This window comes from Neolamprologus multifasciatus, chromosome 13 (assembly GCF_963576455.1).
Source record: "Neolamprologus multifasciatus chromosome 13, fNeoMul1.2, whole genome shotgun sequence".
Lineage (NCBI taxonomy): Eukaryota > Metazoa > Chordata > Actinopteri > Cichliformes > Cichlidae > Neolamprologus > Neolamprologus multifasciatus.
Genome location: NC_140451.1, coordinates 9,243,213 through 9,269,625, shown reverse-complemented (window position 1 = coordinate 9,269,625; position 26,413 = coordinate 9,243,213). Strand labels below are relative to the sequence as shown.

The window sequence follows — 26,413 nt, the reverse complement described above, 5'->3', positions numbered from 1 at the left end:
TACGAGACAAGAAAAGTTTTTTTTTTATTGAAACCAAATATACAACCTTGTAGAAATTGCTCCTTGAAGTATTGCTATCATAAGCCTACTGCTTCCTGCTTCTTTCTGCTTACAGCAAAGCTGTCTCATTCCTTGATTCATTTTAAAACACTGTTTACCAACTGAGCATTAAAAAAAAGTGAATAAAACATGAGTTTAAAAGTTCTCTGTGTCTGTGCTACTTCAGCTCTGCATGGCCAGCAGTGCAGGCAGGTCCAGTGTGCAGTCCTTCCACCATTGAAGAAGGGGAAAAAGATAATGGGGCTGCTGCTCCTGCACAACATCCTAACCACAGATTAAGGGTTGGGATGGGTTTGAATTTGTGTTGTCTGGCTCACACACTTATTGAAATCCCATTGCGTGCTCCTGCAGTTTATTCTGAACCTGGTTGGTGTCCCCTGTAGAGCTCAAAGTCCAGCTCTAGACACATTCTAATATTCTGTGTACATTATTTATGCCAATTCGGCAAGTTATAATTGTAGATTTACAGTTCGAGGTGTCATTGTGGACAGTAGAAAAAGGATTGCTTTTCACACACAGTTCTTAGTTTGGCAGAAATGCATACATAAAGTCATATACAGTGTATAGAGTCAGACCACTTGATACTGCATTAGGTCAAAAGGAAAAAAAAGAATTATCACAAGTGAGGAATTCTGTCAAGATAAGTTCTCAGAAAATTGGGGAAAGACGATTCATTATCAGTGTAACACTGTGATGTCACATCACTCGCCAGGGTGTCAATCTAAATAATCTTTAACATAACACGATGGAAGCTTCCGTGTTGGTGAGGTTCTCATGCACGCCCGCACTGGGTGACTCCTGTGCTTGTTTTGAAACAATCAAGCTCTGCACTCGGGTGTGTTTCAAACCTGCCTTTTTAAGTGACAGAGCAACAGCTCCAGTGACCTCTAAAGTCTGACAGCAAACACAGTGGACCGAGTCGCTCGGCACTAATCACTCTGCTGTTTGGAGTCACCGAGGGTCGCCTAGGGCTTCACTGGGTAGCATAGCTTGGTGGCTTCTTTGGCATTGCTCTGACTGTCAATCAGCACCAGGGGGTTTCTCTGGTGGTTCTCAATGATCTTAGAGATGCTGCTGAAGTGCTGCAATGAGAAAGAAAAAAAAAACCCACAAAGGAGAATATTCTGTTAGACTAAAGGAAAATGTTTACAGCATTAGGATGAGGCCTGAGATCATTTTAACCCTGTCCACCACTCTGTAGGTCTCTGTTTTAGGACATGGCCTTGTCTTTATGCGTGCATGTTGATGCCATTTTTGAAAACGTATTTGAATATGGCACATTTTACAACGATGCTGCCTAAAGACAAAAATATATCTATTCCCAAAATGCTGACTTAAAGTAATTTAATTATATGCAGGTTTTTCATGTAGTTTTGTTACGTAAGTATAATGTGAAATGCTACATTTAATGGAATCGATTCCATTGATCAAGTGGAAGTAAAAGGTTCTTGAGGTTTGCTGGAGTTTGTTTTTTTTTTAAATTTCATGCTGTCCAGATCTCATGATGAGCAGGATTTTGGAATTTTCATAAGAGTCTCATATCATTGCTCTTTTTGGGCCACAGACTTGTGGCACTATAAATTAATGGTAAGGGTAAATGGACTGGTACTTATGTGTTGCCTTTCTACTCAATTTAAGCAATCAAAACACTTTCTACAAGTGTAATTCACTCAGTCACACACATTCATACAGCTCTTATCTATGTCTAAGAACCTTTTTCTAACATTCACACACAAACCTGATGCTTTGACTATTGGACTGCGGATTAACCTACCAACCTTCTGATTGGTAAATACTACTATCTATCTACTATGTAACCACAGCGGCCAACTTCACGAATCACTGGATGACCCTTTAGGTGAAAAAACAAGCTGATAGGTAGAAAGCGTTTTAATAATAATAATAATGTCTACAGTTTGTAGGCCCGGGGGCCAGGTGAGTTAAATGAACTTGTTAAAAAAGGCTTTAATATGGGACCTTTCATTTAGGAAGTTTATTCAAAAGGGAAATTTGCAAAAATGTGATTCATTTTTTAAGAAAACAGTCATAGTGTTGTTGTTTCTTTAATATGAGTCTAATAATTATTAATAAAGCAGAGTACCTTTCTAATTCATAACACTACTGATAAAATTGGAAAATCTTTTTGGTTCATGTAGCTTGAAAAAGGAATAATTTCTCCTAGCTTTTGCCTGACACAGAAGAGCCAAAGAGGGCTCACAAGCCAATATACCTCTGGTGCTGGTCCTAAGCCCAGATGAAAGGGTAGGGTTTCATCATCAGGTAGGACAGCCAGCACAGAACCTGTGCCAAATCAGCTAGGCAGATCATTTGCTTGGGAAAATGATATCTTGGGTAAGACACAAACCTCAAGTTGCTCTCGATGCATCCATTAGAGCATAAATGTGTGTGAACATTAGATAAAAAACACTTACGTAGGAAAACGCACAGAAAAATATGCTTGTGTGAATGAGGCAAGTTGTATTAGGTGTTTAGGTAGTGTAGAAAAACACTATATAAAAAAATCTGTCCATTTACCGTAAACGCTGTAAGTAAGCAGAAAATTTCCAAACATTTTGAAAAGTAGACGTTTAATTAACAAAATGAATTCTAACTGAATTCCCAGCCATATTTCTTTAGCATTTACTCTACTACTATTGTGCATGCTTACTATCCTCATCCTATTTAGAATTTCTTAAATGTGGCTTAAATGAATCATAAAGTATATCTGTTTTTATTCATTGTACCAAGTAGTGCAGTAAATAGTAAGTTTTGTGGTATTTGCCACATTAATGTGTTACCTGTAAAGTGTTGGGCACTTTTTGTGTCACAATTCTGACAAACAGCAGCCTAGACAGGCATAAAAGGGCTCTTACTAAAGTACAGATACACTTAAACTGAACAGATCTATCAAAGACATATATTTACCTCTTCCCCTTTCTTCTCTCTTCCCAGAGCATACTGCTGAGTGCTTGGTATATAGCGGATCGGGATGTTGTACACTCTGCCATTGTAAAACACCACTAACGTATACGGCTGCTGTGCGTCATGACCAGAGCTCTTTCTCACCATAAACGCTCCGTCCTGAAACAGAAAAAGCTCAGAGTCAAACCCAGATTACAAAAATGATGGCTCAGCAGCTCTCTCTTCTCACCAATAAGATTCTCACTTTATTTGAGCGAAACAAGGCATCGTCAGCAGTTTTTCGGTCGCACCCACTGGCATACCAGGGTTTCCTATAGATGTCTGCATCCTGAAATAAAGTGAAGGGAAATGAGGGTTACAAATGTATTACGAAAAACGTCTTTGCAGTCTACTGTTTTAAGAGCACACCTTATCTTGATCTCCTGTGTCACTTTCATGAGGCTCTGCGAAAATAAACGGTAAGAATTTACGTAATTTTACATTGAAGTGCAAAATTCCCGTGGACGTGGATGTTAAACACAAGGGGGGCCCACACTTACTTGGGGAGGTAAACTGTGGAATAGGAATTCTGCAAGACAGAGTCCACAAACAGAGCAGACGTCAGTGAGTGCACAGTACAAAGCTGTGCTTAAAGACATTTTTTACCACTTACTTTGGTCGCTGAAAGTCCAGTGTAAAGGCTTTTGGAGGAGTCTTCTGTTCATTATGAGCCAAAGGCAGTGTTTTGCCTTGAAAAATACAGACACGCTGAAATTAGTCTGCTTACTGTTTAGGTATAAGTAGAAAATAAAGATAATTTTTCAGTAATCAGCAGTTTGTAAAATTTGTCAAAAAAGCATTTTCAGTCTGTATATTTAAGTCCTTATAACAGGAATAGATTTAATGTGAAAAATCTGTAAATGACTGTAAAATCTACGACAGTCCAACTCGTCTGTCACTCTTATGCACTGTCTGTACTACTCGTGTGCTTCTGCAATTAAGTGATAATGGGAAAGCAAGTGGAAACCACAGAGGAAATGAGATGTGTGCTAAAGCTGTGCACACAATTATGGAAGCAGATTGCACTAATTGGCTGATTGTCCAGTGTTTATTAAAGGCTCAGTCAGGTGTGGCTAATAATGGGAGTTAATTAAAATACTTACTTTCAAAGTCCTTTGCTTTTAAATCTGGCCTCTGGAATGACAGTCATATTTAGTATTTCTTTCACTGTCATCAGTGAAAGTGTGTAATGTTGACAGGGATGAGTGTATTATATGAAAAACTAGACATTTAATCAGATAATTATAATATTCTAGCATTGTGTGCATTGCTTTCATTTAAATTAAATTCCTACCGGTCCTAGAGGTGGTTTTGGTGACCTCCTGTGGAAAACAATGAAATGATCACTTATTCTATTCTTTAAGCTCATAGCTTTATGTTAACTGAAATAATGTTTGGGTAAGTGATGCTTACTCTCTGGGTATAGGTTTAGGTAGACGTGGAGGACGATTCCTCCCAGGACCTAGAAGAGCAAATACAAAGCACTTATATGAGTGTATTACTGGGTACCCTATACAGTATAAATGCTAGTTATGTCAGTATTTTTGAAATTATAAATGAGTCATTCCATCGTAGAAAAGTGATTTGTCATTTGAGAGTGGCGTTCTTTACACCACTGCATCTGACGCTTTTTACTTGATCTTGACTAATACGAATGACCTGAACTGCAACCTTTGATCCTGTTTGTGGTGTAATGCTTTTTGTTGCAGTTCAATGGATTAACTTACAGATAGTAAGGATTACAGTGGTACTCCTTAAAAGGTTTGTGCTTCAACTTTGTTGAGTGAAAGTCTAGTATCATATCAGTATGTTATCGAGCACTGATCAACATTTATTTGCGTGTGTAACTGTAACATGTTTGGGTGTAGCTTTCTACTGAGCTTGCTAGTGTTAGCCAGTGTTGGGGAGTAACGGAATACATGTACCGCCGTTACGTATTTAAAATACAAAATATGAGTAACTGTATTCCGTTACAGTTACCGTTTTAAAAGGTGGTATTTAGAATACAGTTACTTTGTTGAAATAAATGGATTACACGGCGGTACTTCCCTGTTTCATATTGTGGCGGGTCAGGCCTGTTTGGGTTTTGTTTGACAGCTACGTTCTGTTGTTCCAGGCAGCGTTACGGTTGCCATGGTTACAGGGTGACGCTCTCTCTCTGCGTGTTTCCTGGGTGAGAGAGCGCTTTTTCGTTGTTGTTGTTGTGCTAAGCTAATAGGCAGAATGCTACAGGCATAGCTCTAAAGAATGTAGCATCATAGGCAGTGTAGTCCGTGCTGCAGGGAGAATGGACTGCCATACACGTTATGTGTCTGTGAGCGAGGGAGGGAGAAAAAGGAAAAGTATGAGCTGTCATGGAGCAAAAACGGGAGCTGGAAGCATGTAAATATAATAATAACCACTGCAGCCAAGAAGAGTGCCTGACGAGCCCAGTTGTAAGTAAGCTATTAAGACTCGACTGTACACCGTGTTCGTGTTTTCCTCCAAAAACAATAAGTTCCGTTGGAGCAGCCTTTCAACGCCTCTCTCTGTCTCTTGCTAGCAAAGTTGACCCAGACAACAAAGTAAAGCTAGTTTTCGGCTACGAGCCCGACACAGAACCCACCGTATTAGCCAGAGGTCCCTTTACTACGGTTCGGAGCCGCGGACCTTCAGTAACAGTAATAAATCACAGCAATAGTACATTCATGTAGTTGTAAACAGCATGATAATATATTAAGTAATCCAAAGTATTCAGAATACGTTACTCTCATTGAGTAACGTAACGGAATACGTTACAGAATACATTTTGGGGCATGTATTCTGTATTCTGTAATGGAATACATTTTAAAAGTAACCTTCCCAACACTGGTGTTAGCTTAGCACTCAAGCCACCTGTATATGGAAAGTTCTGGCCCTAAAAACCAACGTGGCAGCAGCCAAAATGCTAAAATAAAAAAATTTGTTCATAAAGGTCACAAAGACCTGAAAGCCCACTGATGACACCCAAAGTGCACATTGACAGAATTCCATGGCTAAGAAGCACCCATTATTTACACTATGTAGGCGGTGTAACATTGGAAAATTGTAAATTCAAGAGACACCTTCATTAATGCAAATACAGTGGGTTACAACAAAGTGCTAACCTTTGGCTATACTAAAGAACAAGAAGGCCAGATCATACTTGCCAGAAAACATCTAAAAGAGCCTGCATGGCACTAAAATCAGTTATTTGGACAGATTAAACTGCGATTAATTCGTATACGAAAGATCAGAAGAGAAAAGTATGAAGATGGAGAGAAACAGCTGGGATCCAAGCATGCCACATTATTTGTCACACTTGGTGGGGGCAATATTATGGCATGGTCATGCATGGCTGCCAGTGGAAATGGGTCACTAGTGTTTTTTGATGATGTGACTATAGAAGTAACAGGATGATTGTGATGTGTAGAGGACTGGCTATACTCTCAGATTGAGCCAAATGTTAAAAAACACCTCACAGTGCAAATGGATAATCACCCAAACATACTGCAAAAGCAACTCAAGAGGTTCTCAAGGCAAAAACGTGGTATATTCTTTGAATGTCAAGTGAGTTGCATGATCCCAACCTAATAAAGCATTTTTTTCAGTTACTGAAGATAGATCAGAGAGAAAAAATGAACAAATAGGCAACAAATTACAGTGGCAAAGCATCTGAAAGGAATAAACACAGCATTTGGTGATGTTTGTGGTTTCTAGCCTAATGGGAAAATTAAATTAAAGATTTTAATCCAAGTATTGAAATCAATACTTGCATATAAAAAGAGTTTTTTCCAAACAATTTTGGGTGCTTGAAAAAAATATGTATAAAAATTGCTCTAATTCTTAAATTCTTAGTTAATATATCTTTTTTGTAAAAAACCTTGAATGCACTTTAACATAATTATTGTTTGGTTTAAAATTCATTGTGGTGGTGTACAGAGGCAAAACTACAAAATGTGTTGCTCTGTCCAATAAGTTATATATACCTAACACAGTGTGCATACAGGCAGTTTGTTCGTAATGATACAGAGCAGGGGACCTTATCATAAAAGGGAACACCTAATCTAAAACTCCATCACTTTGATAAGCAGTGAAACACTTCCAAGGTCTTTCAGTTGAACCCTGCCACAGCAATAGTACTAGTACATATTACTGGCCTTTCTGAACAAATAGTTATTTTATTTCATTTCATACTCACTATCGTCTGGATCGCAAACTTCATATTCATCCCCATCAGTTGTCTCCTGGACCTGCATAATAACAACACCAATCCATTGGTATCCTTCTTAATGTCCAGTATCTTTTATGCGCCTTAAAAATTTGTAATCACTTACATGCGTGGGAGATTTCCTCATGTTCACTCTAAAAAACAACAAGAAGAAAAAGAAATCTCCAAAACATCACTATACACCAAATATTAGAATAGAATGTAATGACAAAGTATTGGTCATGCCATAATTCTTGGTAGTTTTGGTAGTTGTACCTGGGGCTGGGTTTTGGTGGTAAAGATGATGAGTGTTTTGCTGGGGTTGGACATAATCTAAAAGAAAAATCCAAGGAAATTATTAATATTTGCAGTCAAAAAAATTTCCAAATACTGTTATTTATTTGTTATTTATAACAAGTACTTTATAACAGCTTGAGTAAAATATTGGTACTTTTACTCAAGTAAAAGTACCAATATTAAATAAAAGGGGAATTAATGCTCTATATTTAACATCATATTTAAGTAAAAGTACAAGTACAATTTAAGCCATACAGTTAAATTTAGTATAAACAATTCCTTGGAGAATTAGGCATTAGTGATACATAGCAAGGTTAGGAACACTGATTTAACATTTAACCACTTGTTATAATATTAAATGCATGTTCTTAAATATATCAAGTCAATAACAAAAGTGTTACAAAAAACTACTTTCTAAGAATCTTAATATTACACTTATATATATATATATATATATATATATATATATATATATATATATATATATATATATATTTAATATAATATTACACTTATATACAGTACTTGAGTAAATTTACTTTGTTACATTCCACTGATTTGGACGTCTGTCTACATGAATGAATGTAACTCTGGAAGTATTAAACTAACCTGCTTCCTGGATGAGCTGGAGAATTGTCCTGTGAGGGTAGCATAAAATGCAAACAGCGTTCAGCTTCAAGTATTGAAGTATTCATGTAAAAAAAATGTGTAATTACATTTTACATAAACGTCCTACCTCTTTGTCAGGAACTTCATAAAAATCTGAAAAATAACCACAGCATCAATTAGGCAGGCAGCAGAACCAAAAAAGCCACCTTTTGGTGCTGGTTTACATCGGCCTCTTCGGCTGCTTTTTAACTATCCTTTGCATTTGCATGCATTTACTAATAACCTGTTAAATACAAGAGTCACGACAGAGACTTCTTTTTTGTTCTTGCCTTTAGGCTGGAAAAGCAGATTGACGCAGTTGCGTGTAGTTTGCACGGAAGGTGCCAAATAAAGCTGTGAAAAGTGTGACACTTAAGCCAGAAAAAGAATTTACCATTTACCACTGCTCAGCTACTCGTTCACGTTTGCAGACAAATCGACTTCTTACTTGCAAACTATGGGTCACCGCAGCAATCTGCTATCGACTAAATTACTCACAAGGTTTTTTGAGCAGCACTTTCTTTGTAACGCCTATCTCATCTTTACCTTGTGGGGAGTGGTTTTATTAAAACCAATATTGTGGACAACTCTGAAGCAACTACATAATGTGAGATACACGCCTCTATTCAAAGGGAATAGAGATGTGGTTGAGATGTGGTTGGTTCATTACCCTCTAAGATTTTATAACTTTTTGTCTGAATCCTCCCTTAGTTATGCTGCAATAGGTGTAGGCTGCTGGGGGATTCCCATGATGCATAGAGAGGTCTGTGCACTGAATCATCATACTTATTATCTCTGTCTCTCTTCCACAGCATGTCTTTTATCTTGTCTTCCTTCTCTCACCCAATCGGTCGCAGCAGATGGCCCCGCCCCTCCCTGAGCCTGGTTCTGCTGGAGGTTTCTTCCTGTTAAAAGGGAGTTTTTCCTTCCTATTATTGCCAAAGTGCTTGCTCATAGGGGGTCATATGATTGTTGGGTTTTTCTCTGTATATATTATTGTAGGGGCTACCTTACAATATAAAACGCCTTGAGGTGACTGTTGTTGTGATTTGGCGCTGTATAAATAAAACTGAATTGAATTGAACTGAACTGAATCTAGTGCATAGTGAGGCTCTAATTTTAATAAACTTGATAATTTAGTTTACAAAACACATGCAAAACTTATTTACTACTAAAAATAACATAGTAAGATAGAATAACAAAGCAGCCTAGCCTCTAATCGCTAACGTTTCGACAAGTGCCCAAACTAATATTTTTGCAACAAGAGGTAATAGCACACTACATGTTGTCAAGCTGACATTAGCGTTTAGCAGCAGATACTAATCAAGTACAAAATCATTTACACTTTTTGTTGCATCATCGTATGAGTAAAGTCCCATGACAATGAGGTGCACAGTTTGCACCGCTGCAACTTTACAGCTGGGCTTTGTTCACGATGTTAGTAAAGCCTAACTGCTTGCACATGTAAAATGTATTCACTCAGCAAAGAATGTACATTGCACTTGGCGCAAACCGTTTTAACCCATTAATCTTGCTTTGTAGTACAGTGGTCCCTCGGTATAAAGGGGTTCACCTTTTGCGGATTTGCTGTTTCGCAGATTTTTTTTGTGTGTAATTTTGTACGTTTTTTAAAAAAAAAATTTCTGTCTTTCTTTCTTTCTTTTTTTTACAGCACATTTTATTCTGCGTTCTGATTGGCTGTAGACCATTGTCAGTTAATCTCGTGCCGTGTCTCCTGCACAGTACAGAATGTGTTCAGCTTGTCAAATTTACATAAATCTTAATAAGCTAGCAGTGTGACTCGGAAGTGCAATACTGTATGTTTGTTTTCTCCCCAACAAACAACAATGTTGACGAGACGTTTTGCACCGTCAAAGGCAACCGTGGGTGCCTTTGGTTTCATTCTATAATACTGGACTTATTGTTCTACCAAGGTTAGAACTTTGAAAGTGTTTAAACAAGATAGAAAAATGTGAAAATGTTCATGCCCGTGTGAGAAAAGTGTATAAAGTGTGTAGTGAGGGGTTTTACAGCCTTAAAACATCTATAATAATTGTAAAAAATAAAGCTGGCTACTTCGCAGATTTCACCAATTGCAAAATTAGTTTAGAACGTAACCCCCGTGATAAACGATGGACCACTGCACACCCCTCTGGCCATGTGCTTTACCCACCGGGACTCGGAGTCCGCTGTGGTAACTTGGGAAGGTCTCTTGTAGCTTTCTTCCCACTGTTCACTGCGTATGAGGAAAAGCATAAAAAGGACTGTTATTATTTTTCCTGTAACTATTTGTATTTTATGTTGTTTTCAGGTTTAATTCAAATTCCAGCTGTTATTCAGCATATTGCAAAGCACAGATATTTTGTTTCTTCTCTATGTTTGACTTGTAGCTTACTGCTAGTAGAATTCTCTGAAGGTTCTATATAGTTGTCATTTTCCTCTGGATTTATGTAGTCCTCCTAAAAAGCAACAAAGGCAACATCCCCACATTCGTTGGAAGATATTTTAAAATATGTCGTGAAATGTAACTGAAATGACACATCAAAGTGGCCTTACTTCATCACTCCCCACGTTTGGGGGTTCAGGGGGTAGCTCTTTGAACTTAGTTGGGTGGAGGGGCTTCTTGGGTGGCCGCTTGGGCAGGCTGTCTGAAAAGGAGAAGCAGAACCAGAAAAAGGGACATCATTTGCATGGAGACAGCTTGGTGTATTGCAACTCAATGTGTGTTTGTCACACTTCTGCAGAAATGTAGGGATGACTGCAAAAGAGTGAGTTTCAAGGCTATAGAAACTTTATAAAAAGAACTCAACATTGCGTAAATTTTCAAAAGCATCATCAGTGAAACAAACAAAAAAAAAGCAAAGAAAAAAAAAAGCATGTATGTATAGTGACAAAAAAGGTCAAAGGACTACTGACCGACATACTCGCCCCTTGGGAAGGAACCAGAGAGAGGTGCGGTGAAGACTCTGTGGCTAGGAGGAGGTTCGTAGCTGTCATCATCACGTGGATCCTCATATGTGTCATTGTCCTGGAATAAACACGCTTTTAATAGCAAGCGTATCAGTAAGTGTAAGAATCATTTAAAATGAGCATTTTTCTAACTTACGTAATCAGAATCCGACAGATGATTGTCGCTTTCCCAGTGGTCATCTGTAAACACAGAGGTTTAAGGCATTTTCGTAACAAAGAGGAAGAAATCAAGATGTGGAAACGCAATCTTTGCAATTGTTGCTGTTATTAAAGCCAAATTTCTAAAAACAGCAAAACCTGGCAACCAACGAAACTCAGCAGGTGTTAGAGCACAATTTTAGAGTAAAACCTCAAAACTCAGTGTTTCTGTTGTGGAGCCAGTGATGTGTGTCTCCTCACCTCTTGAACTGTAGACTAAAGTCTCTCAGTCATTTAAAATTATGCAATTTTATTGTTCTGTATTTTTACACTTTAATGACGTTTTTGTGTAAGTTTTATGCAATTAAGCAAAGAGGTTATCAAGCCAACATCTGAAAACAGGTAATTTGACTGAGCTGCAGTTTGTTTAATAGTAAATTTGTACCTTCAAGCATGGACACGGAGGCAAAAAAATCAAAGATGTAAGTTAAAAAATAATAATCCAGCCTGATGACTTGTAATTCAAATGTAAACGTTTATGTCTATTGTGGTGATAGAGTTCAGGAGATTATTTCATAGAAAGCTAGCAGGTATCGGCAAATCAAAACTGGAGAGTGATAGCAAACTTCTCTTCTTTCAAAATGTCAAATTTGTGTTTCTAGAGTTAAAAATACACATGGTTGTATGTGTACAGATTGATTTCTTTAAAAGTTTCCCTTCCTACAGTTGCACAAAGGAGACACATGGGACAAAGTCTGAAACCCCCACGCTGTACAAAAAATAAAAATCCCGTCTAAGATCATCAGAAGTCAAAAGAAACTTTGTGAGTCTTAATGAGATGAGTCAGAAAGGTCAAAGTTTTTTTTTTTTGTAGCAAGTGTCCCATTGATGTCTCTGTACTGGGATAGGAATAACACAAGGAGCCCCCCTCAGGTGAATCTTTGTACCCTGTACAGACATGTAGATTACAGTGACCTGTAATTCCTTCAGTGTACTATTTGGGCTAATGACTCAGTTCTTACCTCTGTAGTCTCTCGCCGGTACTGTGGGCACTGGTTTGTTTGTCAGCCTGTCTCACACACACACACACACACACACACACACACACGCAGAATCATTGACCACTTAAACTTAAGCAAATGTGTGTTCACTTCATGAAGGCTGTAAAACCACAAAAGGATGACACGCACAAATGCAGTTAGCAGTCTTTTGCAAACATAAGACACGAGTTTAATAAATGGCCTTTGTGTGTCAGTTTCTATCCTTAGCGTGTTTTGAGGGGACTCATTTCAGGAAAGGAAAGTGAGAGAGATGCCATCTGTTTTAGTTATTTTTGCTTTGCGTCTCTTTTTCCAATGGTTGTGAAAGAGGAATCGACGTTCTCCACTGGTGCATGTACACAAACCGCATGGACTTTTTTTTTCTTTTGCTTTTAGATCACCAGGCTTTTTTTTTTTTCTTTGACTGAAGCAGGACAGATAAACTGAACAACTATGTAACTTTCTCAAGCAGAAAACCAAACTTTTCATTCTAAGAAACTGACCTTTTTAGTTTATTCAGGAAGCTGCCATCATTTTTCTTGATATCTTGAACGATCTTCTGAAGCTGCCTGGAACGCAAACATAAGGTTTCATACAGAAGTCATAAATAAATGCAGTTGTACATGCACATGTAATTTGTCTTGTTTCTCAGCTTAAAAAATTACTTTCCAAAGAAGCATTCACATAAGTTCCTCATTTCACTTTTCCAGCCAGAGTTTGTATACACTGAATACAAGTCTATTTGGACATTTCTGTAGTTTTACAGTGTTTTGTAATGAATTGCAGGACATAATACCAAGCAGAACATAATAAAAATACATAAAAAAATCATAGCTTTGTTTTTCTTTTTTTTGTTGCTAATTGTACATTTGAAACAAACTAAAAAAAATTGGCTTAAAGCAACAACGCTCACGCAAAAGTTACAACAAAACCCATCTTCTTACCGGATCTTTGCTGTGGCAGGAGCAGCCAGTTTACCTAACGTATCCATATTCATGTTTGATCCAAAAGTTTACATTTTTCGGGCCACATTCCTGTCATGCGGTAAAGGTCGACTGCCGAATTTTTCGCAGAATTGTAAATGAACCCTGCCTTTGTTTAGTCACGTCCTTCTCACACAGGGGAGGGAATTTGCTCGAGCCACCTCTGTCAGACAAATCACTTCTCTTTTCCACTCCCCTCACACACACACACACGCACGCACGCACGCACGCACGCACACACACACACACACACACACTCTCAAAAATAAGTTTCAGTGGCCATACTTTCAGCAGCCCTCTTACATCACATCTGTCTTGACTCACTTCAATTCCACCCTTCCAAACACTGATATTTTACCAACTGTAGATAACTTCATATATAGGAAATTTCAAGAGAATGACTTCGAGTTATTGGTATGTTATACAACAGATTGAAAGGTGACTTGGAACTTGCCACAATTACACGTACAACTCTGCTAACTTCCTCTAACAGAGTGTTTTATTATTTAACACTCTGTTTCAACTAATATATCTTTGTTAATGCATGTCTAACTTATGCTTTTAGCATTAAAAATGATTTGTTGTTAAGGTCATCGTGTCATGGAAAGTACCATGTTGTAACCCTGTCCTATAAAGAAGGAGAAGAAAAATATAAGTATGCCGCCTCTCATGTTAGCCTGGAAGGAAGTTGATTTACTACAGCATGTATGCGATCATCATGGGAATTTCTTTTCTCGGTTTTTGTTTTGCTAAAAAAACGTCTACTCTGCCTTTAATCATAGTCAGAGGAAGATGTAATATGAGGAAGTTGTGCATGGTAAGAAAATACCAAGAAGTAAAGAGACAACTTTGGACTTTTAAGGTAATATCTAAACAGATCTCGCAATGAGAACAGAAGTAGGCATACTGTATGAGGACAGTCATACCATAAGCCCCAAAGAAGCCAAGAAAATATCTGACATCATCATTACACCACCACCTCTCGCCTGAACAAGGCAGGACAGATCCATGACCGTACCATCTGAATGCACACCTTGCTTGGTACGATTTGTTAATTAAGCTACAGTTACCTTCCTATCAGCTCAAATCTCTGACCTCAGGCATTGAGTTGTTGAGTTTTCACCAAGAGAACGGCCTGTCACACAGTTGCTTTTGGACCATTCTCTGTAAACCCTGGAGATGGTTGTGTGGGAAGATCGCAGTTGAGCAGCAGTTTCTCAAATAGTCAGACCCTCCTGATCTGACACCAACAACCACAGAAACACTCAAATAACATTTCTTCCCCATTTGAATACACTAGCTGAACTTCAGCAGGATATCTTGAATACCTAAATGCTTTGAGTTGCTGCCATGCGATTGGCTGTTTCAACATTTGTGGTAGCACGCAGTTGTACCAGTGAGTGTATAAAAATACATGCGAACACAGTATGAGATATTTAGTCTGTCACTTTACCTTTGTCACTTTTTTCTTTCTATATACGGAAGCGTGTGTGCATTTCATGTTACATAACGTGTGAAAGTGTTGCAAAAAGTGGCTTTTCAGATTGGATTTCATGTACTCTGAATCATACTGTGCATAGTGTGGACCTACAAACTGCACGGTGCTGCTTTTTAAAGTAACTTTATGGTTTGACAAGTGAATGAGTGATGGGATAAAAGAAAATAAAAGACCAAGTATGGAAGTTCAGGGCTTCCAGTTTTACATTTGAATTTGTAGTTGCTATTTTTTTTACCAATTTTATTGGTAAATTGGTATTTACAGTGTGCAAATATCTGGAGACACTCTTCATTTCTTTATAGTTTGCAAGGAAAGAAGTGCACCCATTTATGGAAACAAGTGCAAACATATGGAAACACAGTATATAGGGCAAAGCAGTTTGAACAATTCTAATCGGTAATTGGTATGACCACCTTTATTTAAGAAAAAAAAGTAGGAACTCTCTTAAGAAAACTTGCATGTCATTCTTTTTAAGTAGTCTTCAAGAGTAGTTCTCCAGATGTCTTGAAGGACATTCAAAGCTCTTCTTTGGCTGCTACTTGTTTCGTTCTCTGTCAACATGATCCCACACTGTTTCAATAATGTTGAGGTCTCTGGGGAGGCCGATCCATGACTCATAGTGTGTTTTCTAACCCAGTGATGCTTCAGCGTTGGTGGACACACTGTACACTCACACAGAAATAAGCCAAGTTTTCTTTCTAGCTAATAAGTCTTTGTGAATCACCTTCTTGGTGCAAAAATACTATTTTAACCCTGTCAAACTGCGTTATTTTTGGCATTTCTTGGTATATTTCACTAAACAAATGGGAAGAAATTGTCTATTTTTGTTGCTAATGTCTAAAGAATATCTACAGACGCAGATTTAAAGTGGTTATTTGGTAAGATGTGTTTTTTTTCAGCTAATGACTTTTGTACATGCTGTCAAAATGATGAGATAAATATTTTTACATTTCACTCTAAGTACAATATGTTGTATTTATGTTACAATATTTGAATTTTCCACGCAAGAAAAGTTTCACTTAGATTTTAATAATGCATAATTTTCAAGAAACACGTAATAATTAATTTAATTTTTTATTTTCTAGTTTAATTTTTTTTTACAGAGCATGCTGGTTGAAACAAGTAATTGTAGCTTAATGGTGTCTGTTTACACACGGGAATACATTAACGGGTACATACCATACAAACAAGAACACACATGCAGCCACATGTGCAGGTGCAGTCAGACACCTTAACTTCCCCAAACACATCTGTGCATGTACACAGATCCAGTGGAAACCAGCTGTACGCAAGCACACACACAAATATTGTAATTTCATTTCTGCTCCTTCTCTTATTTACATATGAGTACAAGCAGATCTGGGGCAGTCACACTTTATCACTTGGAGTCTACTGCTTCTATAGCTCAGTCTTCTAATGTCTAATTTTGGTTGGCCTGGGTGAATTGTAACCTTGGTTTCCTGTACTTACTTACAAGAGGGGCAACCAGTGTGGTTTTCTGCTAATGTAGCCCATCTGCAATAACGTCTGATGTGCTCTGCGATCAGACACGCACTCATGCACACTTTGTAATGAGTGGTTATATTGTTGCTGTTAGCTTCCTTAATACAAATTTTATTTGTCGCATACACAGTACAACATTTATTGAACATGTAGTGAAATGCTTGTGTCCGAGCTGCAGACGTGGCCGCGCCATTCCAGGGCTTTTAGCATGGGGCTCTAGCCAGGACCCTTACTGGATACCGGGAGGGAACCGAACTTGTGTGGGAGTCACAAACAGAGATGGGCAGTAATCTGTAATCTGATTACTTTTTCCAAGTAACGAGTAAAGTAAGGGATTACTATTGCAAAAAAGGTATTTAGATTACCGTTACTTTCCCGTAAGCACACTGCGTTACTGCGTTACTACGTTACTAAAACCGTGATTCTTTTGTAATTTTCTCATGACAGTGACGTAAGCTAGTGCGACGTTCGTGGCAACAGCTGTTTGCAGATCAAGAATGGCTAATATATCGAGTGCAGGAGAGAGTATGATACATTTTGAGATTATTATATCATCTTATACCCCTAATTAAAGATTGTGAAATTATTATGTAGTTTTAGTTTGCATTATTCTCCTGACTTAGAAGAAGGGAATAACTATTACAGTTATTAAACTGATTTGTGTTACATTAGACTGCTGATTTATTGTGAATGAGTGATATTGTTTTATGATGTATAATACTGCTGCATTATAAGAAATACTGTTTTCAGAGAATCATGGCCTTATTTGTCTGATTAGAAAAGAACAGAACATACTGCACAGGAAGCCAAGGTCATAACTTAGGCTCACTGAGAGAGAAAGAATGTGGATGTTTAGGTTTTATGACGTTGAAGGGGGGCTGAAGCTATAAGAATGTGAGAAATGGTCAGACACCTCGAGATCTGCTGTTACCCTCTTCGGCACATCTCCCATCCGGATGTATTGCGCAAAAGTGTTGTATGGAATAATGAGAATTGTATGGAATAAAATGACTGTTGATTGAGCATTTATACACCGAGTGTTGTTCTTCCTTCATCCCAAAGATCAAAGAATTGGGAGGATTTAACACCATGCAGCGTTTAAAGCATGGAAGTACTGACCTTTGAGTTTGATTCGTAAAAAGTGACAAAAACATTAGCGTTCGCTGCTCACTGCGTGGGAAGAAAGCTTCTTTTTACAGCGGAAAAACCCCTTAACTTCCGAGCAAGCACCGAGTGTGCTACCACGGAATGAAAATAAATTCACAAACTCGCGGATTCTTCCACTGACCGCTGCGGCAAACCTTCACCAGGGCAAACCTCCGCCTGCCCCACTCCTGCTACAGGTAGATAGAGCAACAGAACCGCTAGTCTTTGATTTTATTTATTTTCTGCTGTGTTTTACTTGCATCTATTTGAAAGACTGAGTGTAAACACAAAAACCTATTTTTTCATTTTTTCATTTTTTATGTGCAGGAATGCACAGAAAATAGGTTTAAATGATAAACAAATTTCTTCCAGTCAGAGAATGTTGCATATAATAAAATTTTTTGCTTGATGCATAAAGTTAAAAAAAGTTAAAACCAATAAAACAAATTTTAAAAAGATACTTTTCCATTTGATTACATTTTATATGATGGATTTGGCAGAAAGTAGAATTGGGCTGAAAGATCCATTGCTTTATCACCTATTCAGTTTGTAAATCATGTTTCTAAAAAGTAACTAAGTAACTAATTACTTTCAAAAATAAGTAATCAGTAAAGTGATTACTTTTTTGGGGAAGTAATTATTAATTAGTTACTGATTACTTTTTTCAAGTAACTTGACCAACACTGGTCACAAACCTAGCCTTTAGCTGCACCTGTCCTCTAGGTGCCGAGGTTAGGAGGCTCAAACTCATAATCTCGGCAACAGTACAGTGTTCTGTCATATAAGTACCGCACGCTAACCGATTGCGCCACTGGAGCTTCCTGTCAGCTGAAAGCAGTCAGACCATTCTCTGATCTCAAGAAGATCTTTTCACTCAGAGAACATTCACTTACTGGATATTTTCTCTTTTTAAGAGAAAAAAAATGCTTATGGTTTGCAGTTTGGCACCAGCATCCATGATGCTGCCCATGCAATCAGCTAATGAGATATTAGAGTTAATGAGCAGTTGAACAGGCGTACCTAATGAAATGGCCAGCTAGTGTTGTTGTGAAATGTTTTGTAGCTCTGGACAGAGAGATCAGTCAGCCTGTGGTTTGTTTTGTCAAACTGCAGCAGCAACAGTAAAAAGAAATGAGAGAAAAGGAGAACTGAAGGACAGAGACGGGGGGGAGAGAAAAGGAGGATATGATTGAGGGGTTTGATGACAGAGGTACGAGGGTGTTACTTACGGCTGGTGGATGAGACTAAACTTGCTCATGTCACTTTCACTCAGGTTCTGAAAGAACATCAGAGAAATCAACTGTTAAAAAAATGTGACAGGATGGGAGGAAAATAAGAGACTACAGAGATCACAGATCGCTGTGATTCCTTTCAGCAGAGATGATACGGCGAGGATGTCACCTTTACTGGAGCAGAAGAGACACGAATGCATTACCTCTTTAGAAACAAAAGATGGCAGCATCTCACTTAGGGCCTTTTTGGAGGCACATGTGCTCAAACTTCACTGTAGCTCAAAAAAAGGGCACAGTTTAGCCACATTCAGACACACTGACCTAAAAGCGCTGTTGGTAACATACTCCAGTAATTTCACAGGAAATCTGTGGGCTGAGCGTCTTGCTTATGAGCCCAAATATCTACTAACACAGGAGTAACATATTTTTATTAACAGAGTGCTTTTATAAGAATGAATTCTAAACTAAAAGCTGATAGAAAATAATTTTGAAATCAACATTAAATGAACGTTGGCTGTTTTGTTTGTTGTCGCCCTTCAGGTTTGGCTCGCTCGTCTTAATACAAACAAATCCCAACCATATTATCATATTACCCAATTTTCTAAATGATCTCACATTTAAAAAAAAAAAAGTTTAGCCGACTGCGCCTGTATTACAGTTTTTTTTTTGTGTCGTATTCATAATGTCTGTGTTGCAGTAAGGCGTTTGTGATTTGTAAATGAAAGGAAAATGATTACCATAAAATATGCAACAAATTCCGCTAAATTATGTATTCCCCTCTTCATTCATAATTCATTGCTCCAGGTCGTTACTTGCTCTGTCTCTCTTCCGTTTTAAATTTGCTGTAAGGTAATGAGGATCCACGGCCACAAATGTTTGGGAAAAGTTGGGAATTTTAGTTTGCGAGACGTCACGTGACCCAACGGAGGCGTGTCATAACAGGCTGTAATATAAAGCGTCTGAATTTAACGTAAGAATGACGTATAATTGGTCCTTTATTCAATAAGTATGATGTGAAAGCTGTGTAATGATATGCTGTTAAGCTGATTAAACGGTAGCTGTTTATTTATAAGAGAAATTAAACAGGGAGGGGAGTTAGTAATTCAGCTCACACTACCTTGATGTGTGTGTTTCGGTTGAACAAAAAGCCGCATTACCTCTAGGAATAAGCCCATAGCATAGCGGAAGCACTTTAAGACCGAGATTGGGACTTAATCATCTGTAAATTTAAAAGTGAGATCACTTAATATGAAAGACTGTGCCTCCTTCAAAGCACTGATCCTTGCCCTCGCAGACTTGATCATCACGCAGTCTTACAGGAAGAAGAAAAAAACATCTGTATAAAATCAGACTTAGCCTTTTGACACCAAATGAAATATCAAATAGTCTGCCCCAGTGGATACTCAGGCACAGCTCACACAGTGAATTATTTATAGGAGTGTCTGTGCTTCTTCAAATGAGACACAACAGCTCTACAAGGTGCATCCGTTCCTTTTTTCCAGTAGGCCCAGAGTCCACGTTTTATCATTTTAAAAATGCTCATGGTTACACTGCAATGCTTTACATGCTTTTAGATCTTCCGTCAGGCCTGTTAGTAAATGTGAATGGGGCATTTTTCCTTTTCCCAGTCTTCTTTTTAACCATTTTTTCATTGTCATGATGTGACATTTTTAACCTTGACGATACTGATAGTAGCATTAGCAAGATAAAGGCTATATCTGAAATTACTTCCCTGTGCAGCCATTCATGTGTATGTTATAACCCAAAGTGAGATTTTAGCTTTCATTTGTAGAAGTAGTTTATTTTTAAACAGGGACAAGTATGTCACATGAACCAGGCAGCACACAACAGCATTTATAGTCTAACATAGTTTGTAATGGCCCTCAAAATCAATACCATTCATAATCTATATAATAATTACACAAATTAAAGAGGTGAAAGGGAAAAACTGCTAAAAAGGTGGAGAGCATGTTTAAAGCAAACAAGCCAAGCAGGCCTGGCAAAAACCAACCCTAGGGTGGGTTTTTTCTCGTAAAATAAATGAGGAAATTTTCCAACTGTTATTTAAATGTGACTCAAAACTATTGATAGTAATAAACACGTTAAAATCACAGAATATCCCACTGGAAAGTCTACACTGCGTCAGTGTGAAATCTCGGTTTCACCCTAAACCAGGTGCACAGACGACCACTATTCTTGTTTCTGTTCATGAGTGGTTTGCTGTCGGAGTGGCAAACAGCAAGGGCGAGGGTCTGACGCGCAGAACATTTGTTAATACTTCTCGTTGAAACGAGTTTCATTTCACGATAGAGAGAACAGCTTCGCAGCTACACGGCCACAAAATTACCCCTCGGTTCTTTCACGGCAGCTGCACAAGGTCTCATGACTGTCATTAGGTGAGAGACTTTCCACATGTTCACAAATCTTCACTGGATGTAGACAAGCTAATTCTGGTTTAAGGTGTTTTTCCTGCTTTGTGGCTCTGTTATCCATTACGAGGCAGCTGTGTCAAAATTCAAATTAGATTCAGTGAGACTAAAGAATTACTGCTTATTACGCTGAGGATATATTATTGCAGAGTGCCGCTGTAGATTTTTAAGGCCAACGGCAAAACAGAAATATACACTGCTTGCCCATATACAAGTCACTTTATTAGGTACACCCCACACCCAGTGTTGGGAAGGTTACTTTTAAAATGTATTCCACTACAGAATACAGAATACATGCCCCAAAATGTATTCTGTAACGTATTCCGTTACGTTACTCAATGAGAGTAACATATTCTGAATACTTTGGATTACTTAATATATTATCATGCTGTTTAAAACTACATGAATGTACTATTGCTGTGATTTATTACTGTTACTGAAGGTCCGCGGCTCCGAACCGTAGTAAAGGGACCTCTGGCTAATACGGTGGGTTCTGTGTCAGCTCGTAGCCGAAAACTAGCTTTACTTTGTTGTGTGGGTCAACTTTGCTAGCGAGAGACAGAGAGAGGCGTTGAAAGGCTGCTCCAACGGAACTTATTGTTTTTGGAGGAAAACACGAACACAGTGTACAGTCGAGTCTTAATAGCTTACTTACAACTGGGCTCGTCAGGCACTCTTCTTGGCTGCAGTGGTTATTATTATATTTACATGCTTCCAGCTCCCGTTTTTGCTCGATGACAGCTCGTACTTTTCCTTTTTCTCCCTCCCTCGCTCACAGACACATAACGGGTATGGCAGTCCATTCTCCCTGCAGTACGGACTACACTGCCTATGATGCTACATTCTTTAGAGCTATACCAGTAGCATTCTGCCTATTAGCTTAGCACAACAACAACAAAAAGGCCTCTCTCACCCAGGAAACAGAGAGAGCGTCACCCTGTAACCATGGCAACCGTAATGCTGCCACCTGGAACAACAGAACATAGCTGTCAAACAAAACCCAAACAGTCCTGACCCGCCACAATATGAAACAGGGAAGTACCGCCGTGTAATCCATTTATTTCAACAAAGTAACTGTATTCTAAATATCACCTTTTTAAACGGTAACTGTAACGGAATACAGTTACTCATATTTTGTATTTTAAATACGTAACGGCGGTACATGTATTCCGTTACTCCCCAACACTGCCCACACCTGCTCTTTAACAGGTGGAAATGGGAGCATTGCATTACGGACACGAAGCTGTGATACTATCATGTCAATATGGATTAAAATCTCTGAGGTATGTTTCCAGCACAAGACACTTCTGAATGCAAAAGGCAGTCCAACCCTGCACCTAATAAAGTGGCAACTATATGCAGATGTGCTATATGTGCTCCATAGGAAGCATCTGCAATGGAAGCATATTTTTTTATTTTTTTCGAGGGGCCTTTGTTTGTAATGTCAATGTGATACAGAGAAGCTGAAAGTGGCTTCCCCACATAGCCGCCACACACAGGCGGCATCACAGAGATGGAAGCTGACAGTCCTTTTGATCTTCTGCTTCTACATATCGCTTTTAACCTGTCTACCTGTGTGAGCGAATGTGGCATCAAAAAGACAGAGATTACCTTTATCTGCGCTGCGCTGACTGTCTGTCATTCCGCTCCGTACTATATTATACAGCCATCCACCGCTCAGACGGAATAAAACTGTTTTTCTTTTCCCACCTTTCATTCTTACCACTAAATCGTGACCACGTGTTGTGGATGCAATGGAAATAAGATGCATTCGAGCCAGGAGCTGACGATGACGTTGCCATATGAAAGCAGTTCAGATCTGTGTTGCATGCTTACACTTTTCTTTTTTTTAATGGATTTTATGACCTTTGCTCCAGCCGCTGTACATCACATGAATATGTAAAATAAGCCAAAGGCAATGCTCAGCAGAAGCATGCTCGCTGGATGACATTCAGATACCAAAGTGCAGGCCCTGCTCTGCTTCTGGACACACGCTGAGCTCCTGATGAGTCAAAAATAACTTACTACAAATGTTTCTTCTTCTTTGCTGGACTTTAAAAACCTGTAGAAGAGGCAAATAATGCCTTTAAAAATTCTCCGTTTATTAATAATTAGTTGTTTCAGTGATGTCGCTGGAGTGTTAAAACACTGCAGTTGTTGTCAAATGTGATTTTAGGTCAACACAGGCAAACACAACCCCTTCAAACAATACAAAAATGTATATTCGCATATTTTCAGAAGCACACTGATGATTCAACCACTGAATCTTTAAAAAAGGTTGCTCTTGTAAAATAAAGGAAGTGACATTACACTGCCAGGGGCGATTTCAGGATGTTTGTCAAAAATAGAAGAGGAACTGTATAGTTGCAATGAGCAGCGTCACTTGTAGTAGAGAAAGTAAAGAGCACCATCTGCTGGATTTTGTCAACTGAAAATCCAAACAAAACCTTTCTCAAAGACAGAAATGTCTTTACAGTAATGACTTTTTTCAGATATTTTCCAAATATATGTCTCTATGAAGCTATTCTGTCAAACACAGACAACTTTATACACTTTCTGTAAGCATGCTCATAAACACCAGTGAACATGTAGTGTCATAACTCTTCTGTAACTTTCCAGATCTGAAAAGTGAAGCTTCTGCATTCTTTATCTTTACCATTAGGGGGCGACCTCTCTGGTTGTATGACAAAGACTGGTTGTCTATAGGAAAAGGATTCCACTAATAACTTCAGAAAACAGTTTCCTGACTGGGCTGTAGTATAAGTTGTGAGTTAGAAATCTTCTCAGTTACATCATGGTCGTTTTGTAAATTATGGCTACTTGTGATTGACAACAGTGCCCAGATTTTTCAGTCAAGGCCCTTGCTCATCACATCCCACTTCACTGTGACAGCCAACATGCTTAAAGCCTTCACAAACTAGCAGGTGTCCATATTTTATATACAGTCAAAACAGCCTAAAATCAGCTTGCTAATATATTCCAGTAGCAATGCTAACAAGCTGATACTGATGGGAGCATTTGATTGGAGGAACAACCAGGAGGTAATCAAACCACAAATATCTGTACTGTAGAGCTTAAAATAACAGATTATATAACATGAAGTATTATATACAGTCTATGATTTGTGCAAATTGCTTGCATATGCTACACAATAGTTAAAAATGCCAACCTGCTTGTGGAGCAAATTATAAAGTCAAGAGCAAAACAAAGTCCTCTATTGACACAAAATATTTGCTGCAAATTTCATGCCCGTGTACCCAGTTGTTGCTGACAAATGTCAACCTCTTGCGGCACTGGAGAAAAAGTTAGACGTTCACAAAAGTCAGCATGATTCAGCCTCTGAAGATGCCGAACAGCAGCAGGAAATTTCATCCAAAAGCGATCCATCGAGAAGCTGGTTGGGGATTTTAGTTTATAGATCAAATCCCTTTGCTGCAGTAAAAATACTGGCTAAAAAAATAATCAACTAGACCAAAAAAAAAAGCTTAAAAGTTTGACTGGGGAATGTCTGTCAGACACCGCAACCTTGAAGCTAGTTAAACTAAAAAGCTGGGCAGCCACTCAATAAAAGCATGGGTTTACTTAAGCGTGCACTGGCTGGATCCGTAGCTAAGGAGATCTATCAATCGATACACATACCATATGTATATGTATATTTCAGATCGGTGATGTTAATGTGCACATCAAAGCCTCTGCTCTGAAGTATTAATCAATTTGACGGATAAAATCCGCATCTTTTTTTTTTTAACTATCCAGGCCAAACACTTCAGTGATGCAATATCCCACCTAAAGTGGAGTTAGCTCAGGGTCATTGAATAATGAATAGGCGACTAGGCTGCTGCTCTAATTTAGAATGTGGCAAGAAGTGTGCATAAGCGTCCACTTAAAAGATGCATATGAATGAAAGCTTCTTCAGGCTTGCCAGTGTGTGGGAGTTTTTTACTGAAGTATTATAAAGATCCCTCAAAACACCAAATATTAGGGAGTTATAAACCCTCACTTCAGTTATTTGCTGCATAAAATCCTCTTTAAACAGCGTTCCCCCTCATGACTGAAGCAGATTTAGAGATACTTACTTAAGTAAGTGGGGATTACAGCTTTATTAGCCATGAGACTCATTTCACACTCCTTACTCTCTCCCGAACAGGGGCACTCAGCTGCGCTGGCAGCCTGCTTCTCTGTAGCTATGAGAAAGGCCTCAGAGACTGTACGCACGGCGTGGATGATGGAGACAGAGCAGCGAGGGTGAAACCAAAGCAGAGGTTACAACAGATACACAGACTTCCACATTAGCAGGGCCACGGTTTACACAAAGAGCAAGTGTGGGAAGTAATGCAACCGGCTTTAGTCATGTTTTGTATCCTGTGAACTCTCCTGTCTTTCAACTTGAAACGTGCTTTTAGATTCATAGTAAAAGTGTGTTCGTCAAGCAGTGACATTTTAACAAGAAAACAATTAAAAAAAAGTCTGCCAGAGTAACAGAGAGTGAGAGTGTTACAAATAAACCAACCTCAACTGAATTTTTTTTTGTGTGTGTGTGTGTTTTCTAGCAAAATGGCATAAACAGCTCGAGGAAATGTAATTATTCTGCTGCTGTTAATGTCATAATCACAGTAATAACAACTGCTTGCCAGGATTTGACCATTTTAATTAGAATAACAAACTGAACACAACCACAACCCCGATATGATCCTGGGTGGATTAGTAGATTATGTAACTGCGTGGGAGAAAGAGCCATTTCTGGATTATTCAGGTACAAATGAGGAAAGACTCACCAGAAATCTCTGTCCATTAATGTTCAGTCTGTTTACGGTGACGGCGCATTCTTGCATATTATTCTGAGGAGAGTAAACATATCCATTCACTACTTTTAAATTACTAATTACACACACTTATTGAATCAAGCAAACATTTAACTTCCAGTCATCTAATGTCCTGGTCTTACTTTAACACTTTAGCTGCTTATGTGCATTAACATTAACATTATACATGACCCTCAGAATGAACTGGTGAATGTTTAAAGTGCGACAAAACACAAGCATCTCTCCCATTTCCAGTGGACTCACCTTATACAGTAAGAAGGCTACTCTTGCCTGGTCCCACCCCTCGCACTCCTCTCTGGACGGCAGGTTCATTTCTGTCTCTACAGGGAACCTCTGAGTACGAGTGTGCTTTTGGAAGTACAGTAATAGACTGACCCGTCACGCACCGCGGCTCTAGCGCAGCTTCAGCAGGGAGAAGTACAAACAGCAAGGTCACCTCATTAAAACCAACACACGTTTCCCGTCTCTCTCTCTCTTA

At 38.6% G+C, this 26,413-nt stretch overlaps 1 protein-coding gene across 2 annotated transcripts; it reads right to left on the bottom strand.

Annotated features, from left to right (window-relative positions):
• blnk (B cell linker) lies at positions 1-26,413 on the bottom strand. Of its 2 annotated transcripts, XM_085182851.1 has the most exons (24): positions 26,179-26,413; positions 25,888-25,950; positions 18,681-18,727; positions 12,825-12,890; positions 12,304-12,350; positions 11,280-11,323; positions 11,090-11,201; positions 10,730-10,821; positions 10,569-10,632; positions 10,347-10,409; positions 8,262-8,287; positions 8,135-8,163; positions 7,505-7,561; positions 7,356-7,383; positions 7,220-7,271; positions 4,435-4,483; positions 4,316-4,343; positions 4,125-4,155; positions 3,635-3,710; positions 3,522-3,550; positions 3,391-3,425; positions 3,227-3,310; positions 2,986-3,141; positions 1-1,142 (listed from the first exon to the last, which is right to left on the bottom strand). In XM_085182851.1, exons 1-24 carry the CDS (start codon positions 26,245-26,247, stop codon positions 1,026-1,028), a joined length of 1,464 nt encoding a protein of 487 aa, XP_085038977.1. In that variant the 5' UTR covers positions 26,248-26,413; the 3' UTR covers positions 1-1,025. The 2 variants fall into 2 exon arrangements, with proteins under 2 accessions (XP_085038977.1, XP_085038978.1); XM_085182852.1 differs by lacking the exons at positions 18,681-18,727; positions 25,888-25,950; positions 26,179-26,413 and adding an exon at positions 13,266-17,770.

Bases quoted from the DNA above. Each gene is read 5' to 3' on its own strand.
- blnk (XM_085182851.1), bottom strand. From the start codon at position 26,247: ATGAACCTGCCGTCCAGAGAGGAGTGCGAGGGGTGGGACCAGGCAAGA. The intron at 11,202-11,279 runs GTAAGTTAGAAA...TGTTTATTCCAG, and splicing joins ATCTGTCGGATTCTGATTAC to GACAATGACACATATGAGGA. The intron at 4,156-4,315 runs GTAGGAATTTAA...CTGTCATTCCAG, and splicing joins CAAAACCACCTCTAGGACCG to AGGCCAGATTTAAAAGCAAA.